At 42.3% G+C, this 18,954-nt stretch overlaps 1 protein-coding gene across 3 annotated transcripts; it reads right to left on the reverse strand.

Moving 5' to 3' along the window:
* Window positions 1-4,221: 4,221 nt before the first annotated feature.
* LOC117534465 (aerolysin-like protein) lies at window positions 4,222-8,832 on the reverse strand. Of its 3 annotated transcripts, none has more exons than XM_034198651.1 (2): window positions 8,788-8,832; window positions 4,222-6,163 (listed from the first exon to the last, which is right to left on the reverse strand). In XM_034198651.1, the coding sequence occupies exon 2, from the start codon at window positions 6,140-6,142 to the stop codon at window positions 5,201-5,203; it is 942 nt and encodes a 313-aa protein (XP_034054542.1). In that variant the 5' UTR covers window positions 6,143-6,163; window positions 8,788-8,832; the 3' UTR covers window positions 4,222-5,200. The 3 variants fall into 3 exon arrangements, with proteins under 3 accessions (XP_034054542.1, XP_034054540.1, XP_034054543.1); XM_034198649.1 differs by lacking the exon at window positions 8,788-8,832 and adding an exon at window positions 8,148-8,298; XM_034198652.1 differs by lacking the exon at window positions 8,788-8,832 and adding an exon at window positions 6,905-7,177.
* Between the last annotated feature and the right edge of the window lie 10,122 nt (window positions 8,833-18,954).

The following is an 18,954-nucleotide window of genomic DNA, read 5'->3' on the forward strand; positions in this document are numbered from 1 at the left end:
CCTGTCGGTACCTTGCATCTGCCTCGGGAGTCCCCCGGGATAACAAATCCCTGAAGGCCTCCTTCTTCAGTCGGACGGCTTCCCTGAACACTGGTGTCCACCAGGAGGTTCGAGGGTTACCGCCCCTTGAGGCACCTAGGACCTTGAGACCACAGCTCCCTGCCGCGGCTTCGGCAATAGAGGCTTTGAACACCGACCACTCTGGTTCAATGTCCCCAACCTCCACAGGAATGCCCGAAAAGCTCCGCCGGAGGTGTGAGTTGAAGGCCTCCTGAACTTGGGCCTCCTCCAGACGTTCTCAGTTCACCCGAACTACACGTTTGGGCTTACCAGGTCTATCCAGAGGCTTCCCCCGCCACTCGACCCAACTCACCACCAGATGGTGATCAGTTGACAACTCCGCCCCTCTCTTTACCCGAGTGTCCAAAACATACGGCCTCAGGTCCGATGATACGATAACGAAATCGATCATGGACCTTCTGCCTAGGGTGCTCTGGTACCACGTACACTTATGAGCATCCTTATGTTCGAACATGGTGTTTGTTATGGCCAATCCATGACTAGCACAGAAGTCCAGTAACAAACCACCACTCCGGTTCAGATCAGGGGGGCCGTTCCTCCCAATCACGCACCTCCAAGTGTCTCCATCATTGCCCACATGTGCGTTGAAGTCTCCCAGCAAGATTAAAGAGTCCCCTTCAGGAGCCCCATACAGGACTCTTTCCAGGGTCTCCAAGAAGGCCGTATACTCTGAACTGCTGTTGGGTGCATAAGCACACACAACAGTCAGAGTTTTCCCCCCCCATAACCCGCAGGCGTAGGGAGGCGACCCTCTCGTCCACTGGGGTAAACTCCAACAACGAAGCACCTAACCGGGGACTTGTGAGTATCCCCACACCCGCCCGGCGCCTCACACCTTGAGCAACTCCGGAGAAGAATAGAGTCCAACCCCTATCCAGAAGTAAGGTTCCAGAGCCGACGCTGTGCGTAGAGGTGAGCCCAACCAGATCCAACTGGTAACGCTCCACCTCCCGCACAAGCTCCGGCTCCTTCCCCCCCAGAGAGGTGACGTTCCACGTCCCCAAAGCCAGCTTCTGTCGCCCGGTTCTGGTCCGTCGAGACCCTCCGCTTTCACTGCCACCCTTCTGGCAGCGCACCCGACCCCATCGATGTTTCCCGTAGGTGGTGGGCCCGCGGGACGGAGAAGCGGAGGTGTTGCCCACGTTGCCTTTTCGGGCTGGGCCCGGCCGGGCTCCGTGGCAAGCCCGGCCACCAGACGCTCGCCGACGAGTCCTCCTTCTGGGCCTGGCTCCAGAAGGGGACCCCGGGCTTCCTCCGGGCCGGGTATCCTCACTTCTTGTGTCGTCTTTCATGAGGTCTTTTGAACCAATCTTAGTCTGGCCCCTTGCCTGAGACCAATTTGCCATGGGAGACCCTACCAGGAACACAAGGTTCCAGACAACACAGCACCCCAGGTTCTTTTTTTACATATTATAATGAAGCGCGAGCTGTGTGCTCGAGTCTTCCTGCCTGTCGGCTCTGCTCATGGATGTATTATAAGGTTCTGCTGCTCCGCGATGAGGGTCTAGCTTCAGCAGCTACATTACCTACGGGTGCGTTCGTTCGTTAATATTAACTGTGTGGTTCGGAGTCACTGTGGCACAGACTGGACCGCTGGTGAACAGCTGTTAGAACGGGCCGTTCAGGTGTTCAGAGCAGAGCTCCCTGTCGGAGCGCAGAGCGTGCACTGAAAAAAATGTCTGTCGCAATATTATTTAATGAATCGTTGAGCAAGCTAACTAGCATACATTGTCACTATCTGCTAACGTTAGCTTTAGCCTTCGTTTTCTAATAGTTTTTTAAAAAAAACTTTACAGATGTTACAAATTTGGCACTGGTTTGAAATATGCAAAGGCCTCTAACTTCGATGTGATGGCAGCATGTATTTGCTATGTCCCATGGTAATATGGCTAATGTGTTTATTTATTATTTGTGGGGCAATTTAAATGTGTTATTTATCTTTTTTTCAAGATTGAAATGAAGCTCAGCGCAAGTTCTTTCAGGAAGACTGGGTGTGTATACATTCACTCCGCAGCTGTATATAATCAGCTCATCACAGGCGTCTCTTTAACCTATTACATTTCACCTCATTCTCCAGCAGCCAATCAGCGAGCTGCAGCCAGACTTTAAAATGGTACTCCTCTCTCCTGCAGTCAGCTGTGATGTCAGGTGGTCATGCACCTTATCATGGCATGTGTCAATACATGTTCCAACTAAATGAATTCTCTCCTGATTGAAACATCATGTGTTGAAATAAACAACTGCAGTTCAAAATAAAAAGTGAACTGTCTAATACTTTTGTTGTGGAATCAATTAATTTCTTTCTTTAAAGGCAAAAACATGAAAAAGCTAAGAAAAAAACTATTGAATAAAATATATTTGGAGCAACTTAATTTACAAACGTGTGTTCACAATGATGGTAATTAAGTGCATACAACTTACAATTCCTTTTAAATCATGTGGTAAAACAACTTAATCTTTTGAGTACTCAACTTCAAAACTTGTCTTTATGCTCCAATTATGAAGTAAGTGGTAATTAAAAACACCTCTGACTGTAGAGGGAAAGCCTTCTCCCCTAACTCAAATAACTTTGTTGCTTTAAGACAATTTCATTAGAAGTTGTCTGAACTCAATAAACATCGATGCAAACTGTTGATTGATTTTCTTTGTTGAGCCAAGGCATTTGTTTTTAGAGTGTAGTGCTACCACCACACAACAGTTATTCATACGCTTTCTTTGGTTTAGTTTTCTGTAAAATCATTGGGGTGAACAGAATAGAAAAGACTATGTCAATGACAATGTCAAATGTATTGATGAAGCACATTTTAAAACAGTTGACCAAAGTGCTGTACAATTTATATAGTAAAAGTAAATGCAATAAAACAACACAATAAAACACACAAAAATAGAATATAATACTTTAGATTGCAGTTTTTGTAATAGATGATGTGATACCCTTTGTTTCTGTTTCTGTTGCCTCATAAACCTAGGGTCTACGCCTGCTCTTGCAATGGCACGTTATTCACAGTTTTTGACATGACCCCTGTCATTCTCCAGACCACGGTTTTAAATGTCCACTCTCCTAGTGTCACAGAATAGTCTGGGGCATCCATTCTGCTACACTACTCCCAAACTCTATAATGAAGCTCTGGTCTCTGGAAAGCGGTCACTTTCAATACAAGTCACGGTTTACTGAAGAAATAGGAGAACCTGTGTTTTACTTGTGTGTCTTATAACTTTTTTATTCTGAGGTTCTTTTGCTAAAACCAGTTAATGTGGAGCCTCTATAGACGTGTTTAGTTTTTAGCATTGTTTATAAGTGTGGCATAGTTGAACCTAACCATTTTGCATAGACTGACATATTTCCAGAAAATGCACATACGCAGTGGCGTTTTTATATTTACAAAAGTGGTGGGGCACAAAAAACTTAGAGTCTATATATATATATATATATACAGATCTTATTTGGAGCTATTTTCTCAAATCCTATGGAGAAATATCATTGCTTTTTTGTGGAGGGAAGCCATGTGCAGCTTACTTCCTGGTTTTAGGACGCGTCACTGCAGCTCTCTCGTCTCCTCTTCACACACCACACTTTTCGCGGCACACGTACTTACAGCCAATCAGCTCTGAATGATGTGAGATGACGTATGGTGGGGATGGCAGCTCTATGCCCCTATGGTCATTATTTTTTTGCCACACACATTAAATAGGACAATACTCTGAGCATGCGCAGTGTAGTTTTTACAGTCACCATTGACTTAAACAGGGAGAGGGAGGGGCAGGATCGGGTTTTGTCCCACATGGCTCTAAACAGCTCAATAGGCACACACTGTAGACACTAATTAGAAGAACACAGACTAAAACAGCAATGAGACGAATCAGATGATTAAACATGATCTTAAAATATATTTGATATATATTTTATTTTTTTGGTTGCATTTTTTTGTAATCATTACTTTTAATACATTCTGCTGACACTAGGTGGGGCTGTGCCCACCTGCCCCTAATGACCAGTCGCCACTGCACATAGTAGGTGAATGTTATTAGTAAATGACTTGAATGCAGAGCTGATTCCTGTAAATATGTTATTGTGTAGCATTTTGAAAAAAGAATTGCGGCGCTGTTGGGTTCAGAATTCCAGAAAAGACAGACAACTTCTAAGTTGAACTATTTATTGTAAAGAGAGCAAAAGATATATATCACTTGGCCAAGGACTCGTCACGTCTCCGGGAATCACAGGCAGCAAAGCTGTAATCTGTAACCACCAAATCCGTCAAGAGCCTCGAACCTCGTGCGACAATACATTTTATCACACAGGGCGTTGCCCGTACATTTATGATTGGTCAAGACTAGCTGAAGAGATACCGTGGTTTAGACTTGGTTCTCTTTGGTTGGTGCGCAGACTCAGATAGAGTCTCTTGGCAACACGATCCTCCAATCAGCATTCGGCCGGCCTGCGGAAGTCCCTCCCTACTCTGGCACCATCATACTCATTTGTTTTCTCTAACGTTTCTTCAGATATAGCGGGAAACCATAATGTTGCTTCCTAGCTTTGCGGGGGAGCGCGGCTCTCATACAAAGTGCAGGCCGGTGCGATGTGCTGTTCTGACTACCTCTTTGTGTTCTCTCAGTCTCTGCACTCGACCTTGCTACCTTCAATATTGCAAGCTAAACACTTTCTCATGTAACTTCTCCCTTCGTTCCTGTCCACCCCATCAAAACTTGGGGGGGGGTGATTGGGTCCATTTATTCCTAAGTCACAGCACATACAATGAGCACAATAAGCAAATAATGTAATAATAAGAATCTTGTAATGTTATATAAAAATAGACTCCACAGCGCATATAAGATGAAGTCTACCGCTACAAGCCAAATTAATTGTAATAATATGATATTCAAATCTGTCAAAAACATCTCATTGCTGCTAAGAACGTGTACAACAGACATCTTATTTAAGGGCAAGTTCTTAAAACAACAAGTCATTAACTAACCAATAAGTAATAAGTAACTTAAAGTACAAATGCAGTGATAAAGTCAAATGTATTTGATGTTCCTAACAATGAAGTAAAATAATCATGGTAAAGTAAAAAGCAAAGGCAATCAGGCATGTACATGTACATTGCTTTCGTTGTTTGTTCTACATTTCTGTAACACTTTGTTTAACATCGGTGTAGGTAAGACCTTTGTATACACCACTGGTGTCATACTGAAGCACGCTGCCATTATTGCAGGTCATTTTCACAGTGCCAGTGTAAGGCAGGTCAATGGTGGCTCGACCGATTGTAATGTCAGCTTTCACCTTCTTTCCTGCAGGAACATTTATGGTAAAGGATACCGTCTCCGTTCTCTCGTCAGTGTTTTCCAGACTGTAAGAGCTCTCTGTTCCCATGGTCAAGCTGAATCCAGTTGAACCCTCGATTACCCCTGGAATCCCTGCACTCACTTCTATACTGAAAGTTGCCTCCATGCGGTTGGTCACAGTCCAAGAGGACTTCTTTGTAATCTTCTTGGAGGATTCAATCTGGTTGACTTGGTCGGCTGTGGTGTTGTTGTCGTAGGTGATGGATTTGATTTCTTCTACAGTCACCTGCGGTACAACTTGGCTCATTGTTGGGTAGTTGACGTCCATCAAAACGGTGCTCTTGACAGCATTGAGGAACCTGAAGCCCATTTTGTCAAGGTCACTGCCACATCTTCCAACAACCCCGAAGCAGATTCCAGAGCCAACATCGATGGGGTATTCTGTCTTCAATCCCCAGCTGGTCATTTTGGCAAAGAACTCTCCGGAACGATTTGTCTTGAATTTGATGGCCCCTAGACGAGAACCTTCTCCATTCCCCCACAGTGACAGAGAGGTGAAACACTCCCCAGGCTGAAATGTATACTCTTCACTAGAACCAGATCGTTCCCCAAAAAGATCATTACTTCCATCTGTGAGGAAGACTTGGACACCCCTCACCTGCGAGCCTCCTACCCACACATTCAGCTGCTTTAGCGTGGCTCCAGTTTTCTCTCCAGTCAAGGAAAACTCTTGACCACCGTTGCCACCGATTTTAAACAAGGTTGTTGGATAAGCCATCTTGTAGGTTTTAGATAAGATCTGAAATGGAAATGTTCAGTTAAATACCACTGCTTTAAATATTTAAATAATGTGTTTAAAATGTCAAGAAAATTTGATTTTCAGCATGGAATTGCACGCAATGTCATTGTTACATTAGATATTGGAGAAACACTTTAAAGACGATTTTTGATCTTTTTATTTGTTTGAGTCAGGATAGTACTTGTATATTGAATATTTATCAATGTATTGCAATTAAGCATTCCAATATGCCTTGGCCTTATAAGCTCTGCTCCTTCCAGTCTTCTTGCCTGTGATACCGGATGGCTCACGGCTTCACATCCCATTCACGAGGAAGGAGTGCTACTTATTTTGGAAACCCCCCATATAGGGTGAATACTGGGCTGGCCTAAACTAAAACTGTAGGCTGGAGTGGACAACGTAGCTTTTTAGAGTGTCAAATTAGATGAGAAATTGTCTCACTAATGCGTGATTGAAAACATTTTCAGAATTGTTTAAACTGCAGCTTTTTCTAGCCTGCGGGAAAAGCCTTGTTGGTTCTGAATTTGGTTTGCGCAATGATCTATAGGCATTACGGTACACAGTGAATAAACAATGCAAATGGTCCAAAAATGACGGGAAGTTCACTTGATACTACTACCCAAACTTGTTGTCCATATACTTACTTAATTTAGCATAAACAACTAAATATATTGTTTTAGCAGCTCATACCCCTTTTCCACCAAAGCAGTTCCAGGGTTAGTTTGGAGCCTAATCTCAAACCTGTTCATTGCTTTTCCACCGCCAAAGAACCGGCTCTCGGCCGGGAAAACGGGTTCCATGGTGGCCCCAATTCTTTGCTGGTTTAAGACCAAGCACCGCTTCAGAGTCATGTTACAATGCGAAACACATATTGTAGTTAGTTATTTGAATGAGCAATGATACAAACACATTTGTAGAGTAGCTGTATTTGACAACTACTCATGATCTACCACATGCTCCTCTCTGTTCGACATAAAGCTAGTCCCCCCACCTTCTTCCTTACACTAGCTAGGAAGATGAGTCACACACAATTTAAAAAAGAGCAGCTTTTTTTAAATAACTTTATTGAAAAATATGAAATATACAATTTATTCCAAAGGTAATGTTTTAATATTAGTATTTTAAACTTTGATTGGACGGCCGGCATTGCGATTGGTAAGCACTGCAATTGGGCAACATTTCAACTATTCCACTAATTCACTGCCAAAAATGGAAAAATTCAAGAGGGGTGCTGCTTTGGAAGAAGAGCATGCAAGCACATCTTTGAATAAGTACAACATGGGTAAGAGGCACGAGAAGTTAAAAAAGCACGTTCAGTAAAAACGGAATCTAGTTGTTTCCATTGTTGTGGTGCTCAGTAATTGGGGCTAGCATTATGTGGAGAGCAGAGAAGTACACTGCTAACATGTCCAGGGGCTAGAGAGCCACTTCATTAAGTCATAGAAGGGTCGCTCCTTGAACCAAGATAAACAGGCTCTAGCACTGAACTGGCTCTAGGTTCTTGTTGGTGGAAAAGGGGGAGCTAACTGTCCCTTGAAGAATATAATTTGGGTATCTCAATTTACTGTAGAAACTGCAAAATGTGGCGCCGGCATTGTTATAATTCTGGCCAGTAGGGGACTAGCAATACATTGCCCAATGGACGCATTTGAACACCGTTTCTTCAGTTTGTTCTGAAGAAAAGCACAATCCTTTAATTATATTTATTCTAATTCTATTCAATTTGTGGCTAAACCGGCATTGCTGTTAAAGTATGTCGGCCGAAGAAATCGTAGCATTAAGTGGCAGAATAAGCCCAACCAAGGGGATCTTAACACATGATGCATCATTCCTAGGCTGGCCATTATTTAAGGGGTGACCCTTTGAACTGGCTAGCAGTGATCTAAACAATAACATAACGTGCTTTGTATTTATGTAAATTAAAGCATTTTGAGTAGTAAGCACAGGGTATTCTATTACAAACAAATATTGAATTATGGCTCACCTTATTTGGAGTGTTGGTGAAGATAATCTGAAAGCGATTCTTTTAGCAGCAGCATCAACTAATACGTTTAGGATACGGTTTAATAAAATATGTGAATTACAAGCAAGTAGTTTCAACAAGTCTGTATATGAATGTTTATAATCAAAGACGATGCTCTAATATTTATGCTTCAGGCAGGCTCCACCCATAATACTGAGGGTTCTTGTCATTGGTTAATACATTTCACAGGCTTTGTTGTTTTTATCCTACAGTTGACGGTAACTCGCACAATTTGAGTTGTGCTTTTTATAACCTACTAAAATACTTGGAAAGTAGTTGCTCACCTGACCCGTGCTTTCCCAAACTTGCCTTGCTGTATGAATGGTATGCATCTCCTACACTGTGATGTCCTTCTAACTTTGTATCCAGTGGTTTTAGACTGATTATGCTGGCTGTCTTAAGTACGCACGCAATTTCAATGTTACATCAGATATTGGAGAAACATTTTAATTGAAAAGCTGGTTTTGATCAGTCTACTGAGACACACCATACAGATCAGAGTGAACGGTAATACACATTTATTTGCTAGTTTGTGCATAATACAATAATGCAAATCATAATGATAATAATTTGTATTATAATTATTATGATTTATCCTCACCTTGTTTGAAGAGCTGGGAAATGTGGGAATGGTGATGATCCCAGATGATGCTCAAACATTTATACTTTGATCAGAACACACCCATGATTTTGACGCTTATTGCCATTGGTTAGTGGGAAAGAAAGGCTTTGTTCATTCGAGTAACAAGTGTGGGGCAATGCAGAATAAACATTCTTCATCATGTTGTTGCTTGCAAAGGGGTGGTCTTGGCTAGGATTGTTGGGATCCGTCCTAATTTTCTCAAGAGATGAATAGTTGGTTAACACGTTTTGCGCTTCCTGGCAAATGTCTAATGTATTATAGAGATGTGTAGATTAAGTAACGTAGGTTATGATGGGTCCAGGTGCCTCTCTTTGTGAATATATTACATATTTTAGTGAGTTCCCCAAACAAATGATTCTGAACTAGGAGGACATTTCGTCAGTCCCTTTAATCAGTTTGTCAAAGTGTCAGTAGCGGTGACGTGCGGTGAGGTAAATGGCAGGGGAGGCAGAGCCTGCGTCTCAAGATATTTACTATATTATTATATAGCTAAAAAATAAGCCAGAAAAAGATTAAGCGTATCCCAAAACCATGTCAAATGCAGTATGGCAAAAATGCATGCAACATACTTTGCAAGTGCAGCTGAAGTAGGTACCTACTACAACTACAAAAAGTAATATGCAATTTGAGACAGCGTTAGCAAAGAACTTAGATGTTCTTCTATACTCTGGCATCAGTCAGCCAACCAACCCATGGCAATCATTCATTATCATCAGCTGGGGCTGCTTTGGATCGAATCTGCTGGGGTCTCTATGGTGTTTTGTCTTTTATTATAAACCCACGTTCTGATATCCATACTTATTCTTGAGCTGTTTTTTGGTTAAGCAAAACTGCTACCGAATGCAATGGCGAAAGTTTAACTAATCATTTAGAAAGAAAACTATACCGTTGTTTGCCCTGAGGTTCAAGTGACTTTGTTTTTTATCATAAACATTGTGTTTTCCATCCAATTGCCTCAAGACCTTAGATTATCCTCCACACTAGGCTTCTGCACATATACACTTGATGATCACCACTTGCATTGATTTGTTTAGTGATTTATTCAACAGTGAAACACCCGTGATGTTTTCGGTCAGAATTGACCGCCATAGGAAATGAATGGGTATTCTGTTTACCAATCTCGTTACATAAAGGTTTGAAATGTTCATCCTGCAGATGGAAAACACCTCCACACAGATGTGAATGTTTTGATCAGTTCTGTGGAAGTCACACAACCAGTTTCATTGGAAGAACATTGAGAAAGAATTGTGGTGCAAGAAGTAAAAAAAAGCAGGAATGTACAACACACACACACACACACACACACACACACACACACACACACACACACACACACACACACACACACACACACACACACACACAAACAAGGCAAGTTTATTTATATAGCACTTTTCAACACAAGGCAATTCAAAGTGCTTTACAAAAAATGAAAGAGATTAAGAAAATGGCATTTAAAATCAGTCATTAAAAATAAAAGCTAATAAATTAAACATTAAAAGAAAAAATACATGGATAAAAGTTACAGTGCAGTCTAAGATGTGAATAGTTCAATTAAAAGCAGCGACAAAAAGAAAAGTCTTCTTGCTGGATTTGAAAGTAGTCAGAGTTGCAGCGGATCTGCAGGTTTCTGGGAGTTTGCTCCAGATATTTGGAGCATAATAACTGAACGCTGCTTCTCCATGTTTAGTTCTGACTCTGGGGACAGAAAGCTGACCAGTCCCTGAAGACCTGAGAGATCTGGATGGTTCATCATTTAGCAGGAGGTCAGAAATGTATTTTGGGCCTAAACCATTCAGTGCTTTATAAACCAGCAGCAGTATTTAGAAATATATTCTTTGACACACAGGAAGCCAGTGTAAAGACTTCAGAACAGGAGTGATCCACTTTCTTAGTGTCAGTGAGGACTCGAGCAGCGGCATTCTGAATCAGCTGCAGCTTCCTAATATATTTTTTAGTGAGACCTGTGAAGACACCATTGCAGTAGTCGAGTCTACTGAAGATAAAAGCATGGACAAGTTTTTCCAAATCCTGCTGTGACATTAGTATTTTAATCCTAGATGTATTCTCTAGGTGATAGTAGGCTGATTTAGTAACTGTTTTAATGTGACTGTTGAAACTCAGGTCAGAGTCCATGACTACACCTAGATTTCTGGCTCTATCTGTTGTTTTGAACATTGCACACTGAAGCTCAGCGCTAACTTTTATACGTTCTGCCTTGGCTCCAAAAACCATTACCTCAGTTTTATCTTTGTTTAATTGGAGAAAGTTCTGACACATCCAGTCATTGATTTGTTCAATGCACTTACTCAGTGTTTGAATTGGAGCATAGTCTCCTGGTGAAATTGTTATGTAAATGTGTGTGTCATCTGCATAGCTATGGTAACTTATTTTGTTGTTCTTCATTATCTGAGCCAGTGGTAGCATGTAGACGTTAAAGAGAAGAGGCCCCAAGATGGAGCCTTGAGGAACCCCACATGTCATATTTGTCAACTCAGATGTGTATGTACCTATAGAAACAAAGTTGTTTCTGTCCTTTAAGTAGGATTCAAACCAATCCAGAACTGTTTCCGAAAGTCCCACCCAGTTTTCCAGTCGGTCTAGTAATATGCTGTGGTCAACAGTGTCAAACGCAGCACTGAGATCTAATAATACTAACACTGAAGTTCTGCCACTGTCTGTGTTTAAGTGGATGTCATTAAAGACCTTTACAAGAGCAGTCTCAGTGCTGTGGTTTGGACGAAAGCCTGACTGGAACACATCCAAACAGTTATTTAAATGCAAGAAATTACTCAACTGTTGAAAAACAACTTTTTCAATGATTTTACCTAGAAATGGGAGGTTTGATATGGGCCTGTAATTGTTCATTACTGAAGCATCTAGATTATTCTTTTTTAAGAGCGGTTTAATGACTGCAGTTTTCAGGGCCTGTGGAAAAACACCTGAGTGAAGAGATTTGTTTACTATATGAAGTAGATCTGAGGCCATGCAAGGCAAAACATCTTTGAAACATCCTGTCGGAATAATATCAAGGCAGCAGGAGGAGGATTTCAGAAGTTGTATAATGTCCTCTAGGTTTTTATCATTCATCTGATGGAACTGTGTCATGATGTCTGAATTGATATTAGGTGGACACAGAGACAACACATTTGCTGTTCCTGATGCAGAGGCACTGACTGCTTGTCTGATTTTCTGAATGTTGTCAGTGAAGAAGGCAAAATCATTGCACGCCCTGGTGGATAGAAATTCAGAGGCTACTGACACTGGGGGGTTAGTTAGTCTGTCCACGGTAGCAAACAAGGCACGTGCGTTGTTTTTGTTTTTGGTAATGATGTCAGAGAAGAACGATTGTCGTGCGTTTTTCAATTGCAAATTATAAAGGCCAAGTCTCTCTTTATAGATTTCAAAGTGAACCTGGAGATTTGTTTTTCGCCACCTGCGTTCAGCTTTTCGACATTCTCTTTTTTCTGCTCTCACGGTCATGGCCTTTCTCCATGGAGATATTTTCTTCCCAGACACTTCCTTTACCTTAGTTGGAGCAATGGCATCTATAACATTTTTAATTTTCGAATTAAAATGATCTACTAGCTCATTTACTGAGATGTTAGCAGGGGCAAGTGTGGAAGAAAAATTCTGAGTAAACATTTCCCTAGTATTTTCAGTTAAATATCGCTTTGTGGTTACCTCTTTTTGAACATTTTTGTGAACAGAAATAGAGCTCTCAAAGAAAACACAGGAATGGTCAGAGAGTGCAACATCAGTCACCACAACCTTAGAGATATTCAGACCCTTTGAGATAATTAAGTCCAGAGTGTGCCCCTTATTGTGCGTGGGCTCCGTCACATGCTGAGTCAGTCCATAGCTATCAAGAACACAAAACAGTTCTTTAGCCCCTCTGTCCTGGGGGTTGTCAACATGGATGTTAAAATCACCAACAATGACTAGACGGTCAAAGTCAATACACACTATAGACAGCAGTTCAGTAAAGTCATCAAAAAAGCTTGCACAGTATTTGGGTGGTCTATAGATATTTAGGAACAGAGCTCGAGAGGAGCATTTCAGCCGAAGCGCCACCTATTCAAAAGAATCAAAGTTCCCATAAGATGTCTTCCTGCATTGAATGGAATCATTGAACAGAATAGCAAAACTCATAACAAACAAACAATATGTCCAAAGTTGTCCTGAAATTAACTTATTAAATAAACAAAACGAAAAATATAACATTGAATCTGGACTTGACATTATTCTGATTAGGCCTAGCCTACATTGCAAATAAGCAGACAGCACTGCTTTTCACACACACACACCTTGGGTTTTGAAGACTGATAAATCCGAAATGGATGAACAAACTTTTTAGCCCAGTTTCCCAGCTTTGCAGTCTATCCACGGGTATGCCTCTTGTTTCCTCCGCCACATCTCCTCCATCCATACCTCTGGGAAAAGAAGTCAAGTAAAACATGTTAGCCTTCCATTATAGAGCTGTTTCGTTAGCGTTCTTGAGGGAAAGAGCTGCCGCAAAATCGGCGGGCGCGGCGAGCTGGCTCACCGTGGGTGTGTCAGTGACTATGGTCAGTGAACGCGGGGTCAGTTTGAATCATACTTTTTTAAGGAAATCGTTTTTATTTTTTATTTTAATTACTGTGAAATGTATTATGTTTTCGTCATTATTACAACAAATACACACTTGCAACTGATAACACTGGCAATGATTTTATATTTATTAGACTTAAAAAAAAGATCATGCTCCAAATAAGTGGGGGTACGGCGTACCCCCGCGTCCAACGCCCACTACACCACTGCCCATACTAGCGCAGCTAACGTTAACATTAGTGCTAGCATTATCCACGTCTTTAGGCGGCTCTTCTGATGATGTAGTACTAGCAGCTTCACTTGTAGCTTCGGTGCTGCTAGCCTCTTTCTTCTTGTGAATTATATTCTTTTTAGAAAAGAAGTCAAGCAAAAAATGTTTGCCAGCCATTATAGAGCTTTTTCGTTAGCGTTCTTGAGGGAAAGAGCTGCCGCAAAATCGGCGGGCGGTGAGCTGGCCGTGGGTGGGTCACTGACACACCCCCAGCTCGCCACGGGGTCACGAGCGTGATGACGAATCATCATTTTTTAAGGAAATCGTTTTTATTTTTTATTATAATTAGGCCTACTGTGAAATGTATTATGTTTTTGTCATTATCACAACAAATACACACTTGCAACTGATAAGACTGGCAATGATTTTATATGTATTAGACTATTAAAAAAAAGATCATGCTCCAAATAAGTGGGGGTACGGCGTACCCCCGCGTCCAACGCCCACTACACCACTGCCTCTAACCAATTCAGGTTCCAGTGGGGACCTTTCTCCCTGCGTGCCTCTCCACCTCTGTTTCCTACTTCTTACTGGCTACCCTTTTCCCTCACCCTATCCTAAGGGAGTGCATGTATGTAGACACGTTAGTCTAGCTGCTATAGGCTTGGACTGTTGGGGGGGGGACCTTACTCCGTCTTTCTGGCTGTTTGTACCTGTGTACTCTCATGTTCCGATTAACCCAGTTTCCCCCAAATCTCTTTTCGAGTTAGTCAAGGCTAATCATGTTGCTGTGGTCGTGTGTCCTGGATCCTCTATCCTGAGTCCTGGATCCTCTATCCTGAGTACTGGATCTGAGTCCTGGATCCTCTATCCTGAATCCTGGATCCTCTATCCTGAGCACTGGATCTGAGTCCTGGATCCTCTATCCTGAGTCCTGGAGCTGAGTCCTGGACTTCGAGTCGTGAATGAACCTGTCTCTGCGGTCCTGCCAGACTCTCACCATACTACTTCCCTGATGGCTCCCACAGGATTGTTGATATCCTCGTGGATTCATCTTCTTATTACAGACACATGCATTTCCAAACATTTGGACTACCTATGCTGTAAAATGTATTATCTTTTCAATTACACACGGCATCTATTGCACGTCTGTCCGTCCTGGGAGAGGGATCCCTCCTCTGTTGCTCTCCATGAGGTTTCTCCCATGTTCCCTTTAAACTGTGGGTTTTCTCTGGAAGTTTTTCCTTGTACGATGTGAGGGTCTAAGGACAGAGGGTCTGAGGACAGAGGGTCTAAGGACAGAGGGTCTAAGGACAGAGGGTCTGGGAACAGAGGGTCTGAGGACAGAGGGTCTAAGGACAGAGGGTCTGGGGACAGAGGGTCTGAGGACAGAGGGTCTAAGGACAGAGGGTCTAAGGACAGAGGGTCTAAGGACAGAGGGTCTAAGGACAGAGGGTGTCGTATTGTCATACTGATATTCTGTACAAACTGTGAAGACCACTGAGACAAATGTAACATTTGTGATATTTGGCTATATAAATAAACATTGAATGATTGATTGATTGACACACACACACACACACACACACACACACACACACACACACACACACACACACAGGTGTGAGTGTTTGTATCAGTTCTGTGGAAGTCACACACCCTGACCCCAGGGTGGCAGTTTCATTGGAAGAACATTGAGAAATAATTGTAGTGAAGTAAAAAAAGCAGGAATGTACAACACACACGCACACAAACACACACACACACACACACACACACACACACACACACACACACACACACACACACACACACACACACACACACACACACACACACACACACGGGAACCTCTCCCTTTCTCACGCTGCATGATACAATGTATCATACCTTCTCACAGGTGCGAGCTCTGTGCCGAGAAAGAACAACCTCTCCCTTTCTCACGAGCTCTGTGCCAAGAAAGAACAACCTCTCACTTTCTCGCAGTAAATGCCCTTCCATTACTGTCTCTCATGTAGTTATATTTGTGCCTTGCTCACAATTGACTCATTGACACAATGAGTAGGCAATTTTCTGTCAGAGAGGCTCTGGACAAATGTTTTGAACCAGATGAAGAGGAGATTGAACCAGACATAGAGGACGATGTCTCAGAAATGGAAGACAACAGCGATCCAGACTATGAGCCTGACCAACAGTCAACAGACCAGGAAGAGGCCCCTGAGGGAGAGGCCCCGAGGGAGAGGCCCCTGAGGGAGAGGCCCGTGAGGGAGAGGCCCCTGAGGGAGAGGCCCCGAGGGAGAGGCCCCGAGGGAGAGGCCCCTGAGGGAGAGGCCCCCGAGGGAGAGGCCCCCGAGGGAGAGGCCCTGAGGGAGAGGCCCCCGAGGGAGAGGCCCAGAGGGAGAGGCCCCTGAGGGAGAGGCCCCGAGGGAGAGGCCCCGAGGGAGAGGCCCCTGAGGGAGAGGCCCCGAGGGAGAGGCCCCTGATGGAGAGGCCCCCGAGGGAGAGGCCCCCGAGGGAGAGGCCCCTGAGTGCTGTTTCTTCAGAACTGTTAGAGGATGTGTGTTTTTGTAAATTGCGTCATTTTTTTAATAGTTTTGTCTTTCATTTATTTTGGTTTTGCTTCTTAGTTAACAGTAAACTGTCGTTGGCTCTCTCCTTCCGTAACGATGTGAATGTCCCCTCTGTGGGACTACACAGTGATTCTGATCATGTGACTTATTATTTTACCAATGACAGCACTGCTCTCTAGTGGTGCATGATGGTAGTTGTAGTATTCAGTGGATTGTGCAGCGTGAGTGTTTGAGATGTTTATCTGAATAATGCAGGTCATATCTGTGGAATTGTCATTTTTAATTAGGAACAATTAAACTGCTTCCATTGCTGTTGTTTTTTTATAACTTAAATAATTGTAGTTCTTACTTTTTTAAATAACTTGTAACATTGTGGTATCTCTGTCTTTGTTCAGTCATGTAGCTGCAGGCCTGAAGTTGGAGAGGAATTTCCCACACACACACACACACACACACACACACACACACACACACACACACACACACACACACACACACACACACACACACACACACAAACACACACACACACACTATATTTTTCTTGTGAATCACAAAGATCACATTTTTATGAAGATTTAAAAAGAAGTATGTATTAAACTTGAATCCACTCTCTCTCTGCATGAGCTGCTCAGTTCAGACTTCTGTTAGTTATTATTTAGCAAAACCAAAACAAAACAGTAGAAGTGACTTTAGCTCAAAGTGAAATAATGTAAAAATAATGGATATTTAATTTATTATAATTTTATTTTTTATAAAAAATATATCATATATTATTCTGAAATGGACCAATCTGCACAATGACTACTTTTAGCTACTTTCACTATAATTTGTTTGTTTATTTAAATTGATCAACATTGCTGTAAACGTGCCAGTGCTATCCAGCAGGCGTATTGTGCTGATACAGCATTCCCACAATCTGTTCTTTGACGCATGCAATTCTTTATTATTTTTATTCCACCGGGTTATTTTGCACCTCTTCTCCTCCCGCATTGAACATCACAGAAACTCTGTTCAAACATCAAAACGTTCAGCTCAGTCGGGAATCGATGGCTATTACTTTTCTCATTCATAACTTTCAAAATTCCAGAGATACATCCCATAATGCATCAAATTTGTAACCATCGAAGTCAATGGAGAAAATCTTCAGACTTCAACAATCTTCATGCAACTTCAACTGCTAACTGTTCATTCATACTTTCACTCAGAAACCTCATTCCAACTTTAAAATGTTACACATCTTTCTGACATTATTCGTGTAAAACGACTTTTAAATCTGATTCGTACTTTTAGAGATATTAAACATTGTTCAGACCTTGGTAAAGAGGTTTTATTCACATTTTAGAGTGCGTGATGTCACAGCTAGAGTGGAGGACAGATTTAATTTTGCCTTCATATTTTCTTTTAAACCTGCCATAATACAAAAATAATTAAACAAAATGCCTCTTGAGGGCATGAAGTGACAAAAACGTTCAACATGTCTCCATTAAACCCCATTGTAAAATCAGCCTCATCTTTCCCCACCACAGCAGCCGCACACCTTTAGTTAATCTGCCAAAAAGGCAACATTATTGACCCGAAAGTGCACAAAAAGCACACTTCAGATGCTCAAGGTCCTTGACATGCTTCACGCTTTGAAATTTCACCGATATCTGTTACGGTTCTTCCACAAAACGTTCACATGTAACAGTGTAGGAGCCAAAACGTTGATTTATTATTTGGATTATTTAATCATTTAATGTATAATGGAGTATAACTGATTGGTGTCATCTGATCGGGATCCGCAGCCACGGCTTCTATTTTGGTTGTGAAGCCACACAGTTTTTTGACCGCTGCACTGCAGAGAAGTTACGATTTGTTTATTTCAACTGTTTCAACATCGTCTGGTTAGATACCTTCATTTGTGTTTAAAGAAGAGAATGAACAGTGAAGAAATGGAAACAATAACATGGAAATAAATGTACCAAAAACAAACAATATATCTCTGATTGATGTGTGAGTGCGTCGGCCAGGCGCTAAAACCAAAGAACAGAAAAGAGCTTAAGAAAGTGGGAAAGGATTGCTCTTTTAAAGAGGTGTATCTCTCATTCAGAGCAATGGAAACCTGTGATCTCTGCACACCTCGTTAGCTCAACTAGAAACACCTGTGTCATGGAACACGATGATGTAATCGCTCCAGCTGACATGCTCAGAGCAGCAGACTCCAGGTAGAGGTTAACGGTCCTGCCCTCAACAGCTCTACGTCAATTATGGGGTGTCATCATCATATGCCGTTTCCATGGAAACACATCCCTCGCCATAAAACACGACATCGCTGTAGCTCTAATGGACACGGTCCGATCGTCCCCAAACTTCGCTTGTATATCACTGGTCCATGCCTCAACAGCTCTACGCCAAGCGGCAAACTCTGGGGAACAGCCGGGACGCCAATACGGAAGTGCCACACACTGCAGTTCATACATGGGCCGCTAGGGACTGACTGCAGAAAGGACCAATTTCCATAGATCCCCATTTTAAAATGCCCAACTTTACAGCAGAAAAAAACATGTTTCTACCCATGGATGCAATAAATATTATTATCGATATAGTTAGATTCCACCTTCATGATTATGAATCTGTGAGTGAATTGTTTTCTAACACGACCCTTTTATTTATATTAGGTCTTAAGGTTTTTGCATAAATTAGGGCGTGGTCACGTTGATGGACACGTTCATGCCTCACTGTCAGCTAACAGCAACTTGTCCACTCTGCTAG

This window comes from Gymnodraco acuticeps, unplaced genomic scaffold (assembly GCF_902827175.1).
Source record: "Gymnodraco acuticeps unplaced genomic scaffold, fGymAcu1.1, whole genome shotgun sequence".
Taxonomy (NCBI): domain Eukaryota; kingdom Metazoa; phylum Chordata; class Actinopteri; order Perciformes; family Bathydraconidae; genus Gymnodraco; species Gymnodraco acuticeps.

What these genes read in the sequence shown, in the direction of transcription:
- LOC117534465 (XM_034198651.1), bottom strand. Translation starts at nt 6,142, where the DNA reads ATGGCTTATCCAACAACCTTGTTTAAAATCGGTGGCAACGGTGGTCAA.